Consider the following 15,945-nt stretch of genomic DNA (forward strand, 5'->3'; position numbering starts at 1 on the left):
CTTCCTTCTTGGTGACACCACTAATTAAGTAGATATAAATGTATAACTATCCCCACGCGCATGAGGTCAAAGAAAATCACTGTAAATAAAAACAGCATTTGGAGATGAACTTGGCTAACAAGCTACAGTCATTTAAGTCTGAGATTCACTTTAATTCAGGTTACCCCACCATTTAAGGTGGAGGGAGTCTCTACAGATTTTCTGTTAGCTTTGTCTAAGATGGTTACAGAAAAGACCACATTACAGGAAATGATCACATTCCATATATCTTAGAAAAGTTTAATGTAGAAGGAAACAGTCATTGCTTCTTTCCGGCACATCAGCATCAATTAGGCTGGGCCAAATATTGCAAAAGTGAGACAGAATACCATGAGGTGGTAGGGCCCTGTTCTCGCTCGGAAAAATCTAAATGGTCCCAATAATCCTTCCTCATAAAAATTAAACTTCTACTGCTTATCTCCTTTAGTATTATGCCTCAAACTCTCCCCGATGCCCTGTCTTCCGTTACACTCTGTTTTTCATTCTTCCTGGCAAATCTACGCACTGTACTCCACCACTCAGCCTGCTCCTGCTCTGAGCCTTGCCATTCTCCCTCACTTGAAGGGCAGCGCCCTCTTCAAGCTGCCAAACCACTGAAACCTGTGCCTTCTCTCAAACCACCACCCACCCCCTCGCCAAAGCACACCTTCTCCAGAAAACTTCCCAGACAAACCCCACACAAATCACAAATTCCTGATAACCTCTCTATACTCAAGGGAATTAAATAGGCCATATTATTTATCTATTTTTCCCCTTAAAAATGGTTCTTGTTGTGTACAAGGCTAATTTTATGAGGAAAGAGTGGCAAGCAGAAAGATAAAGTAAACAGAAAGAAAGTTTCTCATGACCACTCGATCTATTTTCAGTTTATAAAGGGACTGGTTACATAATACATTATCCAGCACCATTATGTTCTGGCTGCCCCACATTTGAGCTTCGTATTCAGATCATTGTAAGGCACTGCCCCATTTCAAAGGGGAAAAGAATAAGCAGAAGAAAGGTAAAACTTAACCTTTGGTTAAAGTTATTTTGGGAGTGGGGTGGGGAAGGACGTTTATATTATACACTAAAGAGAGACTCAAGAATTCTGGACAGACTAAATTTAGTTTTTCTCTGTTCTTCAGCATCCCTGCTTTGTACACCTTTACAGAAGGAAAAAATTTAAAAAGACAATCTGAAGGCCTGGGTTCTGAAGAGTGGGGCAGGAATGCAGCACGTTAATACTTACTTATGGCCATTCAAAGCAGCATGGTGCAGAGGTGTATACCCAGTGCTGTCAACACAGTTCACATTTGGCCCTCTCCAGATGCTATAGGGGGAAAAAAAAAAGACTGAAGTCACAAACCAAATTTAGAGACAGCTAGCTGCCTGGAAAAGGATTCTGTGTGGTGTTTAACCAAACAGGTTAGTTCCACATGACTCCTGATAAAAGAAAGCAGCTATTTACTACAGAAATGCACAGCACTGAGAGTACACAATGGGGTGCTGAACAAGGAGTCAAGTATCAAGACAACGGTGTCATCATTTCAGAGCTTGCTTTCCTGTGTCATTCTCCTCATTGGTAAGTTTATTATTCACTCAGTCTGGGACTCGTGTCTCTGAGTACTGTCAGGATTGTAAGAACAGCTCGTTGAAAGGTCATCAAAAATATCACTGAACCAGGGACTTCCCTGGTGGCGCACTGGTTAAGAATCTGACTGCCAATGCAGGGGACACCGGTTCGATCCCTGGTCCGGGAAGATCCCACATGCTGCGGAGCAAGTAAGCCTGTGTGCCACAACTGCTGAGCCTGCACTCTAGAGCCTGCAAGCCACAACTACTGAGCCCGCATGCCACAACTACGAAGCCCGCATGCCTAGAGCCCATGCTCTGCAACAAGAGAAGCCACCGCAATGAGAAGCCCGTGTACCGCAACGAAGACCCAATACAGCCAAAAATTTAAAAAAATCACTGAACCAAACCATTCAGTCAGTTACAGGTACTGAGTACCCACCTCTACTCCTGGTGACTGAAGGCTTGAGAGAAACTCTAGACCAGATAATCAGGATCATTCAACCACAAGGACCAAGATCAAAGAACCCACATTCATAAAAGCACCAGGATACATGCGTTAAGATGCAAGGGACAATTCTGTCTTTCCTTTGTGAATACGTCTTATTGGTAATAAAAAGAATAACAACAGAATCTACAATTTGAGTGCCTTATTTGAATCAGAAATACCAGACTAGGGACTTCCCTGGTGGCGCATGGGTTACGAATCCGCCTGCCAATGCAGGGGACACGGGTTTGAGCCCAGGTACGGGAAGATCCCACATGCCGTGGAGCAACTAAGCCCATGCGCCACAACTACTGAGCCTGCGCTCTAGAGCCCGCAAGCCGCAACTACTGAGCCCACGTGCCACAACTACTGAAGCCCACATGCCTAGAGCCCGTGCTCCGCAACAAGAGAAGCCACCGCAATGAGAAGCCCACGCACCACAGTGAAGAGTAGCCCCCGCACCACGCAACTAGAGAAAGCCCGCGCCCATCAACGAAGACCCAAGGCAGCCAAAATAAATAAATAAATAAATTTATTTAAAAAAAAAAAGAAATACCAGACTAAGACGGTTGAAATGTCATCTCATTTAATCCTCAAAGCCTTAATTCTGACTTCTGTTTCATACCTTACTACATTGGCCAGAGCTTCTAAAATACTATTAAGTAGTATTTTTTTGTTTTGTCCTGCTAATGTTATTGGCAGTTAGTCTGAGGTAGACACTCTGTAACATGTAAAGGAAGTATCTTACTTTTTTCCTTTTTAAATGTATTAGAAATACTGTTTAGTTTAAATACATTTTTGCATCTATGGATAATATCATAGTTTTTCACAGTGAACCAACTAAAATGTTATCAATAGCTTTCTTAATATTGAGCCATTCTTTCATTCCTGGAATAAACCTTATTTGGCCATTATCCATTAGGGCCATATCAGTGACTTCTACTTGAGAGTATTTTACTTATCATTTTCACATCTGCATTCATAAAGGAAGCTGGTCTGAAGTTTTTGCTTTTTGTGCTATCGTTATTGGGTGATATCAGTATTAGGTTTAAGTCACAGATCACCTGGGCAGCTATCTACGCATTTCTATATTCAGGAATCACTGACATAGAGCACTAAAATTAAAATCACCAGTAAAACCATCTGGGCCCAGAGCCTTTATACACAGATGTTGGAAGCAGCATTATTTATAACAATAAAATTTTAGAAATAGCCCAAAAGTCCATCAACAGAGAAATGACTATGATAACTAAGGTGGAGACACATAGAATATTATATACTATTTATATTGCTATGTAATAAGACAGAATAGAGATTACAATATAATGCTAAGGAGAAAAAAGAAAGAAAATTGTAAATACTGTAGAGAAAAAATATATATGAGAGACATTTATCAGGATTGTGGATTGAGTGCACAAGTTTACCCCATCTCCTGTCTAAAGTTGTATGAAGTGAAACGATTCCCACCCTACACCACAGATAATTGATGGACATAAAATAGATAGAGAGATTCAGCCTAAGAAAATAAGAAAAAATGTTATCAAGTAACTGGGAATGTTGAGGGATTCCTAAAAGGCAGAAATCAGACAAGGCTAGATCTACAGAAACACAACCTAGAAGAATGCCAATTAAAATAATCACATACCACTTTTCACCTATCAGACTGACAAAAATGAAAATAATGACACTATAAAACGCTTGTAAAGATCAGGGAAACAAACACTCTTAAATACCACTGGTATGAGTTTAAATTGGTGAATTCCTCTGGGAAGACAATTTGGCAGCACCCACCAAAACCAAAAATAGGCATTCACTCTGGGCCAGCATTTCCACTTCCAGGCAGCTATCCAACAGAAATGCTTGTACATGCGCACAAAGACACATCCTTGTTCAGGACTGATCCACTGTAAGAGTAAGAACTACAAACTTAACGTCCACCTATAGGTAGGGAGTTAAATACCAGGTACCCCAATAAAATGAATTATTACATAACAGTTAACAACAACAACAAAGGAAAGAAAAGACAACAAGTTGGACTTATGTGTCCTGACGTGGAAAGATTTTATAAGATATGCTGTGTTACAGCAAAGTGAAAAAAAGAAGTCATTGTATAATATTCAAAAGATGAGCCCTCATTTTATAAGTACACACATGCACACACACACATGCACACGCACACCCCCCCCCCTTGGATGGCGATGGGAAGCATGCTCATCCAGTGTTGACGGTGGTTCCCTCTGGGGAAGGAAGCATGTGTCGCGGAGGCACCACAGAGTGGTGAAGGGGGAATTTCACGTTCTGCTCTGTATTCTACCACACTATGTAAAACACAGTGTGAATACATTCATGTAGTAGTCTTTTTAGAATATTTTTTTTAAAGAGGGGAAGGAACCTATGTACAGGGAAAAGAAGAGAAAAACATGAAATGTTAATAATAAATGGTTGTATATGTGTGACATGGGTCACTTTAATAAGCATGTAGGTATTTGGCTTAAAAGCTTAAGATAAATTTTAAGTGAAAAGAGAGGACATGTGTACTCTGACAGCTACATTATTTGTTCCTTGTCAATTAAGGAAGCTGGTGACAAGGTCAGGAGCTTGAGTTTCTTCCTGGTGTCCCCATCCTCCATTAAGCTTGGATTCCTATAGCACCTTCCAAACAAAGAGTTAAAAGCAATGATCTCTTTGTCACATTTATACCTCATTTCCTAAACCAAAAATGATTTACCTGTGTCTGACAATGAATAGAACGATGGAAAGTGAAACAGATCTGGAAAATCTAAGAGGTACAATTTTCATACTTAGTTTCAAATTGCCCCACAAGACAAAAAATCATCATTCTATTATAAACTAGGTGACACTAAAATCCAAAAACAAATTATTTGCCCCAAATTACAAGCCAAATCCGTGGCAGATCCAAAACTCCCATTTATGGTGCTCTTGGCCTTTGGCCAAACAGGGACTTTGTGATCTAACCGGATGACAAGACGAAGTGAAGATGCAGTCATACAAGGTCGCACACAATAGCAAGATGACTGGAATAAACAAGAGGAGTTGGGAAAAAGGGAATAGTAACACCGGTTAAAGCAGCTGGGAGCTCAGGTCTGTCAGCTCCTAGTACTGCATTAGGAATCTGCTACCTCTTCAACCATCTCAATCCAGGTCCCAAAGTAACCTTAAAACTGAGGTTTAAACTGCCCTTGCTTTTAACAAAAAGGCAGAACTGAGCAAGCCCTCTATCATTTTCTAACTTTTACTTCCATGTCTCCGGTTTAGAGGTGATTAAGTTTGGATATCCCATACCAGCACTAAAACTACCTCAAAACAATTCGAAAAGACAAGGCAGAAAGATAAGCACTTTCCTGCATAAAGCTGCAACTTTCCCAACTGGGTAAGGCCTTTTCCCCTCCTTTTTCTCTAACTAGCATTTCTTCTAAATGCCCATGTGGAAAAATTTGGGGGAATGGGGAATATATTAAATAAAACCTAAATGAAGATGGAGAACTGTCATCTCTCTGCTTGGAATCTTAGCTTCAGACAGGATGGTAGTAACATCCCCCTCCACCCAAGTTTCTTCCTTTTTGGCAGCCCAAGAAAAGAGCTATTTACAATCTAGGCCTTCCTCCCTATCACAGCTGTCCTATTAGGTTTCTCTAAAGCAGTAAGTACCAAAGGGCTGATCACTGACAAACAAAAGCAGAGCACAGAGCACCAGGAAAAAAAAAAAAAAGGTACAGGAGATCCCTAAACATTTAGTGCACCATCACCACAGCACTGATTACATTTGACCTTGGACCACACTGAATTCTTTATGCTGTGCTTCCATACTATATATTTTAAGCCCTTTAAGGGAATCCTTCATGTTTCCAAGAGCACAGCACTGTGCAAGGAACTGCCCAGGGCCACCAGTTTGCAACTTCTAACATTCGGTTATTCCTAACCTGCGACCCCAGTGTGACATGATCTCTGTGTAGTGTAACGAACCTGCTACTCTCTATCCATTAAAAATGGCAACAATCTCTTGATGGGACATGTAAGCATACTGCATCTGAGATATCTTTACATAAAACACAGAGACAGAAGAACCATAAGTTGGAACCAAAGTGGCCAGTCCACTTTCATCTGTGACTACTCTGTGGGATCAGGACTAAACGATATCCTACAGTGGCTCTTAGCTGTCAGCAAGCTTGCTTCATGTTGTCCAGTTACCTAACTGCTTACTTCACACAGACAAGTAATGGCATCTCAATGGGCTGGCAGAGTGTCCAATCCAGTTCAACTGAATAAATGTTTAGGCACTATCTTCCATACGCCAGAGTGTTATAGTCTCCACCCTTGAGGAGAGTGGGGAAGTCAGACAAGTAAACAAATGACGACACAGTGCGTGAATTCTGGGACGTATGCAAAAAAGCATGGCTCACGGGGAAATGGGAATAAGGGAGGCTTTGCAGAAGATGAGACACTTAAGCTGAGCCTTTAAAGCTTAGATGGAATCAGCCAGGCAGGAGAAACAAGGAGGAAACGCCCCAATTCAAGGTCTCCTGAGTAGTCCCAGCAAACTGGGGCAAGTGCAAGTACTTGTGAGTGGCTGGAGCATGATGGTGAATGCGAGGATGGAGAGGCAGGCAGAGCCAGGTCATGAAGGGTCCTGTGCGCCACTGACAGTTTCAAGCAGGGAATGATCAGATGTACGTTTTACAAAAATCCTTCTGTTGACAGCTGGGAAGTGGGAACTTAGACAGTGAATTTGTTATTCACCATACTGTTGATGGTTTTAAATATTTCAGAATTTGAAAAAAAATCATTATGCTAAGCATTTGTATAGATGATAGACTGGAAGAAGTGTCTGACTAGATCCAGGGAGCCCAGCTAGAAGTTAGCAATTCAGGCATGAAATAAGGACCCGAACAAAGGCAGTGGTAAGGAGCACTGAGAAATAAGGACAGATTCAATAGAAAAGACAGGATCTGGTGACCAAATGTGGGGGGGGGGGGCGCGGGTGTGTGTGAACAATTCAGTGGCTAATGAGAGAGTAATTTGAGGAGGAAAACCAGTGTTGCTTTGTTTTGGGATTGTAGCAGTATGAGGCAGGGGAGGGGAGGAGGCACCGGGAGTTTTGTTTTGGATTAGTTGAGGCTGAAATTAATTTGGACTCCCATGTGTAGATGTCCAGTCAATAGGCAGATGAGGGTCTGGAACACCATGGTTACATGGTTAGTTTAAAATGACAATATGCTCAAATGTTGACAAACATGTATGTTGCCCTTACAATGATATTATAAAGTAGGGAATACATGTTGCTATTTCCATCTTACAGGTAAGAAAACTGAAGTCCAAATGACTTACTGATTGCCATATAGCTAATTAACGTGGAACTGAAACAAAATCCCACGTCTGAATTCTAATGCATATTCCTTCTAGTTTATTCAGGCTCTTGACCTTAACTGTTGAGACACAACAACTTGGAGGGACTTCCCTGGTGGCTCAGTGGTTAAGAATCCGCCTGCCAGTGCAGGGGACACAGGTTCGAGCCCTGGTCTGGGAAGATCCCACATGCCACGGAGCAACTAAGCCCGTGCACCACAACTACTGAGCCTGTGCTCTAGAGCCCGTGAGCCACAACTACTGAGCCCGTGAGCCACAACTACTGAGCCCATATGCCACCACTACTGAGCCCACGTGCCACAACTACTGAGGCCCACATGCCTAGAGCCCGTGCTCTGCAACAAGAGAAGCCACCGCAATGAGAAGCCCGCACACCACAATGAGAAGCCCGCGCACCGCAAAGAGTAGCCCCCACTCGCCGCAACTAGAGAAAGCCCGCGAGCAGCAACAAAAACCCAATGCAGCCAAATATAAATAAACTTATTTTTAAAAAAAACAAAAAAAACCTTGGAGCTCTGTGGGTCTCCTCCTGCATTAGTTCTCAGGAAGTCAAAGACTCTCAGAACACCAAGTCGGAAAAGGGCCTGCTCCATCACTGACTCTGTGAAGAGGGAGCAACGGCAACAAACTTGAGGGGGAAGAGAGGTTCTGGGCAGCTCTCCATCAATTCTTCATTAAATCATCAAGGTCTAAACAGGAGTTTGTCTCATCAGCTTTTTTCTGGCAAAGGCCTTCTCTGTTTTCCTCTTTTAGTTATCCTTTTAGTTATCCTTGCAAAGGCAGATTTATCTCTGAACCTCAGGAAGGACTGGCAGTTTTCCAACAGAAGGAAACATTGTCCAAAGTCAGTCTAATTTTAAAAAGACTTCATTTTACTCAAATGAATTTGACACATCCTTACTAAAATGCTTTCTACATAATTAACTGTTGAGGGTAAAAGGAGAGATAATAAGGAGTCTAGGAAACCATTCCCATTGTCAAAGAAGCTTGTGATCTTTGGAGAAAGACACAACTTACAGACATGAAACCATCAGACGAGAAACCCGCAAAACAATGCCAAAGGAATTCTAGTTGACTGGGAAAAACTGAACATGTATTTTTATTTCTGCTCAATCCTGAAACCCACTAAAATGAGAGTAAAAACAAACAAAAAAAGAATACGAGAAGGATAACAGTGAACATAAAATGTCAACATTTTTGGAAGATGAAAAGTAGATAAATTAGCAAAGCTGAGAAAGTGAGTCCCTGCATCCAGAGAAGGGGATGCCAATTCACACAAGCACCCTGGGAAGGGTCAGTGATTAGAAGTACCTGGTGGCACAGGAGACCAGAGATGAGGAGGGGCTGAAAACGAGGACTTGATACAAATTCTGTATGCAGCAGCATTAGCCCACCAGGTCCCCAGTCACATCCAGGGCAGCCAGTAGACTATTACCCCTGCACCCAGGCAGAAGGTGGATTTATTTTGCGAAGAAACTGAACCAGGTGGGCTCTAAACCCAGGGACTTTAGGAACAGCAGAAGTTAGGAAGAGGCACTGTACCGAAAACAGAGGCCCTAAAAGGAAGTTTACATCCTGAAGGACGAGGTTCCAGACCTGCTCACGCATTTGGCTCCCAACATGCTAAGAGCCCTACCCTCCACTTGCAAACAGAAGGTTAGAAGATTTTTTTCCTGTAGAAACCAAATGACTCCACAGAAAGGTTCAATAGATGCTGACTTTCAGGGATTCCCCAACAAAGCAGGTGGATTCCTGCCCAAACACCCTACATAGAGCATATAAAACCTATCCCTGACAAGTTCATCCCACCTCTATATAGACCATCCAATCGGCTTTTTTGGTGTCTCACTTTTAAATTAAAACGACAACAAAGGATCACCATACATTTGAGGAGAGCGTTCAACATGAAAAGAGAGAGCACAAAACAAACAGAATAAAGGGACTCTAAGGAACCAAATAAAACCTCAACCAAAAAAGCTTATTATCACACAAGAATTGGATTAGAAAAAATTGGAACAATCAGTGTAAAGCTTTTGGAAATTAAAAAATTATAGTAGTTGGACTTCCCTGGTGGCACAGTGGTTAAGAATCCGCCTGCCAATGCAGGGGACACGGGTTCGAGCCCTGGTCCGGGAAGATCCCACATGCTGTGGAGCAACTAAGCCCATGAGCCACAACTACTAAGCCTGCGCTCTAGAGCCTGCGAGCCACAACTGCTGGGCCCATGTGCCACAACTACTGAAGCCCGCGTGCCACAACTACTGAAGCCCGTGCGCCTAGAGCCCGGGCTCTGCAACAAGAGAAGCCACCACAATGAGAAGCCCGCGCACCGCAATGAAGAGTAGCCCCCGCTCGCTGCAACTAGAGAAAGCCCGCGCACAGCAACAAAGACCCAACACAGCCAAAAATAAATAAATAAGTTTTTTAAAAAAATTACAGTAGAAATATAAATACAGAGCTAGATGATAAAGCTCAGTAAATCCTTCAGAAAATGGAACCAAAAAAGAGATAGGAAATTCCAGAGAAAAGATAAGAAAATTAGAGGACCAAGAGTTCCAGAGAAAGAGAGAAAGAGGAGAGGAGAAAATTATCAAAGAAATAACTTAAATTTTCCTAGAACTGAAGGATATGAACTTCCAGTTCAAAGAGTCCATCTTATACTTAGTACAATAAATAATTTTTTAAAAGACCCATCCCAAGGCACACTGTGAAATTTCAGAATACATGGGATAAAGAGAATACAGTCTCCACAGAGGAAAAACAGTTTGCATACAAAGGACTGACTGGCATCAGAATTTTCAATAATTTCAAGACTTTCAAAAAGTCTTATGGCTTTCGTTTCTGTAAGCCATAAGACAAAGGAGCAATGCTTTCAAAATTCGAAGGTGAAATGATTTCCAACCTTGAATTCTATAGCAGACAAAGAATCAGTCAAGTATAAACAGAGAATAAAGATATTTTTAGACATGCAGAGTCTTAAATTTTACCTCCCACACACCCTTTTATCAGGAAGTGACTGGAGGATGTGCCCTACCAAATAAATGAGCAAACCAACAAAGAGGAAGACAGGCATCCAGGAAACGGGACAAAAAAAGGCAAAGGGAATCAAGTGTGCAGCAAGCCTCAGAAATACCCAACCATCGCTGGAGGATGCAGGGCTTTAGCATCTGTGGGAGAAAATAAAACTGACAAGATCAACTGATGGGTCTGCCTGGAATGTGGAAAAGAATATTTAGGGATTTTAAAAGTATGGTTTTAGTTTGGGGATTAAGAGTGAGCTGGACATAGGAAACTCAGAAAACCAACAAGAGAGGCAGAATGAGAAAAAAAAAAAGGATTGGAGTATATTAATTGGTTCAGCAGGTGAATAATATTAATAGCCATAATAATATAAACATAAACATTAGATACTGATGTAACTAAAAATTGTGATATATCTGAAGGATGAAGGGGGAGGCAGTGGACCGAGAGAGTGCAAGAAAGCTAAACCCTGCTCTTCCATAACAAAGACTGATAGAAGATGTGTAAAATTTTTAAATCAAGAAATAGCAACATAAGCATAATAATCAGAAATATGGAGGAAACACCTGAAGCTCAGAGCTAAGAGCTAGAAGTGGCTGCTTTCCCAGAGAAGAACTCAGGTGTGTACAAATGCCCCCTGGTAAGGATGGTGCAGAAACGATTCTGACACAACACGTCAGGCTAGACAAGTCCTTGTCAACTACGAAATGTATATTTCTGGTCACCTTGGCTTTTGTGGCCATGCGTTTTGTGTTTCAAACATGTGACGAAAGGCAGTGACTTTGAAGGGTTTATTCCCTTATGAGAGAGAAACACAGTGGAAAGGCAACACCCCATTTTAACCTCACAGGTGACACAACTCACACAAAAAACTTGGAAGGATGGCCCCCTCTTTCCACAAAGCCAGCAAGGAGCTCTCCCCTCTCCTGCCAATCTGTGCACACACAATACCCACCCCCCCGCCCCCCACACATACACACAAACCAGCAAGTTCCTGGAGAGCAGGGACTGTTAGAAACCTTGTACATTCACACCAGTAACTGCTATTTTCAATCACTGCCTCCCTATCAACGCCGGTAAGGGGAAGGGGGAATGGGAATGGTGGCAGGAGGGAGCACAGTCTCAACATGGACATGGATGTGACAACCTGAGACATGATACCACTGCAGGAGTGCTCTGCTCTTACTGCGATGCAGTCATGAGCAAGAATGTATAATCACACTTTTACAAGCCATATTTCCCTCACCGTTTATACTATTACTTTGGGGGCCCTTATCTTTTATTTGATTCAATTTACCTTAGCCTGGCTTCTTAACACTCCAGCATTCACTGTTTCTGTTCCGCAACAGCAGGAAAAGTCACAGAAGTGCTGAACTGCATGAAAATGGTCTCCCGAGTTCAAAATTCTGACTCCTGTAACACCGCATGCTCCATGATAGCAGGGACCGTGCCCGTCTTGTACCACCTTCCCAAACAGCAAGCACACAGTACGGGGCACAGAGTAAATACTCAAATATTTGTGGGGAGGGGGAAGGAGGGGAAAAGCCACTGTGCTATTCTAGGTTCCTTATAATAAATAAGACCAAGCCACTGCCCTAAAGAACCTCAGAGGCATAGAAGCAAAAAATTATAATGCAGTGTGATTCGTGCTATAAGAGAACTGTGCAAACGCTAAGGGAACACGGGTGACCGCTCGGATGAATGACATCCGTTCTCAAGAAAAAGGGATGAAAGGGCTCTGCAACCAGGGGGAAGGGTGTGTAATCACACTGCAGCCAAGGTGATCTTTTAAAAGCAAACATTTCCTAGTTTTCTGCACTCCTCATGCAGGCTCTTCTTTCCTAGAAGGTCAGGATCCCTCCTGCCTCCTCCCCAACCCCCATTCCATCCTGCCTCTTCAACTCCCCTTCAGCGTTGAGCAAAGCTCTCCTCCTCAGGGAACTCTTTCCTTTCCTCCCCAGGCCAGGCAGGGCTCTTCATGAGCTACTTGTAGAGCTCCTTGTACTTTGCCTTGATGAAAATGATCTCAGTTCAGAGCTCTGTATTTGTCATTATTTGATTGCCTTTCTCACTAGACCACAAGCAACTTCCGGGCAGATCGGAATATGTTATGTTTACCACCGTATCCTCACTGTCAAGAAAGCACTGCACCGGGCACATGCAGTAAGAGAAATCTACACATAAAGGTGTGAGAAATCTACACAGGTAAGAGAAATCTACACATAAAAGCATGAGGGGGCCTAGCTATTTAAAGACGGCTATGGTAAATTACTTTTTTAGATTATGGAAACTATTTCTAAGAACTCAAATATCCTGTCAAGTTATTTTTTGAGTAAAAAATACTGTACAGATTTGTCTAAATATATGTGCAGATTCATATTCTAAGGTAACATGTTACCTAGAAAGAAAAAGCAAGGCTTCTTCTATTGTTTAATGAGTATATGACAGACAGAGAGAGAGAGAGAGAGAGAGAGAGAGAGAGAGAGTGTGTGTGTGTGTGTGTGTGTGTGTGTGTGTGTGTGTGTGTGTGCGCGCGCGCGTGCAGAAAAGCTTTTAAGAATGATTTGCTCCTTGGCTTGTCAAAGTCCACAGGCTTAACTGAGCTGGGTAGGAAGGCAAGATGCCTTAATCAGTCACATTTGGGGGCAAAGATTCCTCCAACTTAGGGAAACCATAAATCCTGGCTTATATCTGTTGTCCCAGCATAATTATTAACAGGATCCTGGCCTGGACAATAAATTATATGGTCACTTTACTCCATCCAGACTTTGAGACCCTTTTCTTGGAATTTTGAGTCTAAAAGGCTTGGAAATAACAGCCAATATTAAATGTTTGTTATGAGCCAAGTATACTTTAAGTGGATTAAACAACTCACTGTTTACTTCTCACCAGAACCCTATAAGGGAACCCTAGGAAACTGACAAGTATGGGGATGAATAACTTAACCAGAGTCACAGAGCTGGAATGGGTGACACTGGTTTAACTCCAAAATCTTAACACTGTGCTATATACAACTTCTTGAAAACCACTCTCTCAGCTGTTTTTCTCATTCCTGAATAAGATGAATTTCCCACAGCTCATACACTTTCATTTCCGCCCTGCTTCACCTTCCCCGCCCCTCATTCATTCTGTCTTACTCGTTTTTTTCTCTCTAGAGGTTATAGGAAACCAATAAAGAGTCTTGAAAGAGAGGCACTATATTCTAGGTAGGAACCGGGTCCCAGAGGGAAATGAATAGAGGTAGTTAACCAAAAGACTCCTATTAACATTTCCAGAAATCCAATTAGCTGACAAACCTTGTTACTGAAGGTAACTACTGAAAGCATCAACATTATAATGAAAGCTACAAGCTGACTGAATTCATTTAATCTTAAAGTATTTAAAGATGATTATTTTGTTGTTTTAAGGAAATTAAAATAACAAAATTTCAAGATAGAAATTAATAATGCAAAAGTGATGTACACCTCAAATGAAATTTATTATCAGATTCTAGGTCCAATACACACCACATATATTTCCTAAATGTCCCAAGCATCACAACAAAAACAGTATTCTGAATGATGCTAATTTGTAAGACGAATGTCAAAGATCTAATTTTTTTTTCACACATGCAACTGACCCATATGAGTGAATCCTGGACTTGACACATTGTATTAGCTACAAAATCTCTAGTAGATCATCTAAACTTTACATAAAGTAGACATGTCACTTGTCCTATCCCTACCCTGAGAGAGTTGTTTTATGGAATAAATGGGATAACTTATGTGAAAAAAATTATAAACTGGAATTTAAAATATAAGGGTTTGGCATCAATATCTAAAGTGAAGCAAAGTATTCTAAAGAATGAGATCAGTGTATATGTGCTGACATGAAAAAACATGTAAGATATATGAAGTGGGAAATGCACCTGCATAACAGTATGTAGAGTATGATCTCATTTCTGTAAGAACAGTGTATTTTTCTAAGCCTATACTAACATATGGAAGGCTATATACCAAACTGTTGAGACTGATTTGTTCTAGAGGTGAGGCATGTATTACTTTTCAAATAAAACACACACACACACACACACACACCCCTCTCCTTGACCAAATTTTAGTCAGGCTCCTCTGAACACTCTTTTCAACTAGGCCTTGACTTTGGTCCCCATACTATCTTTGACCTGCTCAGCCCAGTTTTAGCAAGAATTCTGTTAAGTAAGTTTATCAAGAGTTCTCCCACCCTTGATATCTGATCCAGTTCCTCATCCCCCCTCTTTGATGTCTAAGTCCTTGGTCTGCCTATAGCAAGAATCCTGTTAGGTCAGTTTAGCAAGAATCCCCCTACCCTTGATGTCTCCTCTTAGAAATTTTCCATCCACTGACTCACTCACCCTCCTCTTTGGCCAAAAATCCCCACTGGTCCTTGTTGTATATGAAGATGAGCCTGGTCTCTCTCCCCTATGGCAATACTCCTACTGCACTAGTCTGAAAATCTTCCTTACTCTTTTAACAAGTGTCAGAACAATTTTTCCTTTAACAGCACACACACACTTTTTTTTTTTTTAAAGTCGAGCAAGATCTATTCCAGAGAGATGGGATTCCGGTTACAAGATTCTTAAGAGAGTTCTTTTAAGAAGGGGTTCTGGAGTAAATTTATTTCTGGGTTTGGTCTCCTTTTTAAAAACCCTCCTGTCGTCTCTGATTTTTCCAGCCTCTGGAGAATGAAAATCAATTATTCCCATTTGCTTCTGAATGGAGCTCTTCAATTACAGAGGCTAAGAACAAGCTTGCCCAAATGACAGCAGTAGCAGTCCCCAGGGGAGGGTACCAAATAGGTCAGTGATTTCAAAGGCTGGTGGATTTTAGAACACATTATCGGAATTGTACAAAATGGTGACCTACTGCTAGTTTAAGTGACGGTGAGATTAGGGAGGTGAATGAGTCAACGGGGGGGTTACCAAATCCCAGATAGTCTACATTCTAAAACAGTTCACAGATTTGTCCCTTCCTCTTCATTTCCAAAGTCACTGCCTTATGCCTGAAATAACCTCCAAAATGATCTTGACTGCCTTAAGTATCTTCCTCCATTGACAAAATCAAAATAACACTCTTTCCAAAACGCAGCAAGTGATCCCCCACCTGCGGCGAACCCCTGCCGTGCCAGGCAACCAGTCCACGGCAAAGACTTCTGATTCAAGCGCCATCATTTACTCTGAAGCAAGACAGCTATGATACAAGTAACCACTCCCTTCTCAGAATCATTTTATTAAGAACCTCCTCTCTGCTTTAGTTCTGTGTAGCCAAGGTGACTTCTGCAAGCAGATTATTTCCTTTCTAACAATTACATCCTGTTCTTGAAAGAAACATGGCAATTATTTTTGAAAATATATACTTACAGGTTAGACAGATTGAATTTTGCTGCCTTAAGCTTTTTTGTTTAAACTAATTTTTTAAAGTTATTTCTCCATAATTTAGTAAGCA

General features: G+C 41.6%; 1 protein-coding gene and 1 long non-coding RNA gene across 16 annotated transcripts in view; one reads left to right on the forward strand and one right to left on the reverse strand.

The window, feature by feature from the left end:
• Nucleotides 1-15,945, reverse strand: part of ANKS1A (ankyrin repeat and sterile alpha motif domain containing 1A) — a 186,369-nt gene that overhangs the window by 113,269 nt on the left and 57,155 nt on the right. For all 15 annotated transcript variants that reach the window (XM_082415045.1, XM_082415052.1, XM_082415051.1 and 12 more), the window contains exon 2: nt 1,268-1,348. In XM_082415045.1, the coding sequence (XP_082271171.1) occupies nt 1,268-1,348 (81 nt within the window). The remainder of the gene's footprint in view (nt 1-1,267; nt 1,349-15,945) is intronic.
• On the forward strand, nt 6,704-12,625 carry LOC309638766. Its single transcript, XR_014251268.1, has 2 exons — nt 6,704-6,765; nt 12,559-12,625. It is a non-coding gene; the product is annotated as an uncharacterized lncRNA (long non-coding RNA).

The sequence above is a fragment of the Balaenoptera physalus genome (genome assembly GCF_965194825.1).
Source record: "Balaenoptera physalus genome assembly, chromosome: 11".
Taxonomy (NCBI): Eukaryota; Metazoa; Chordata; class Mammalia; order Artiodactyla; family Balaenopteridae; genus Balaenoptera; species Balaenoptera physalus.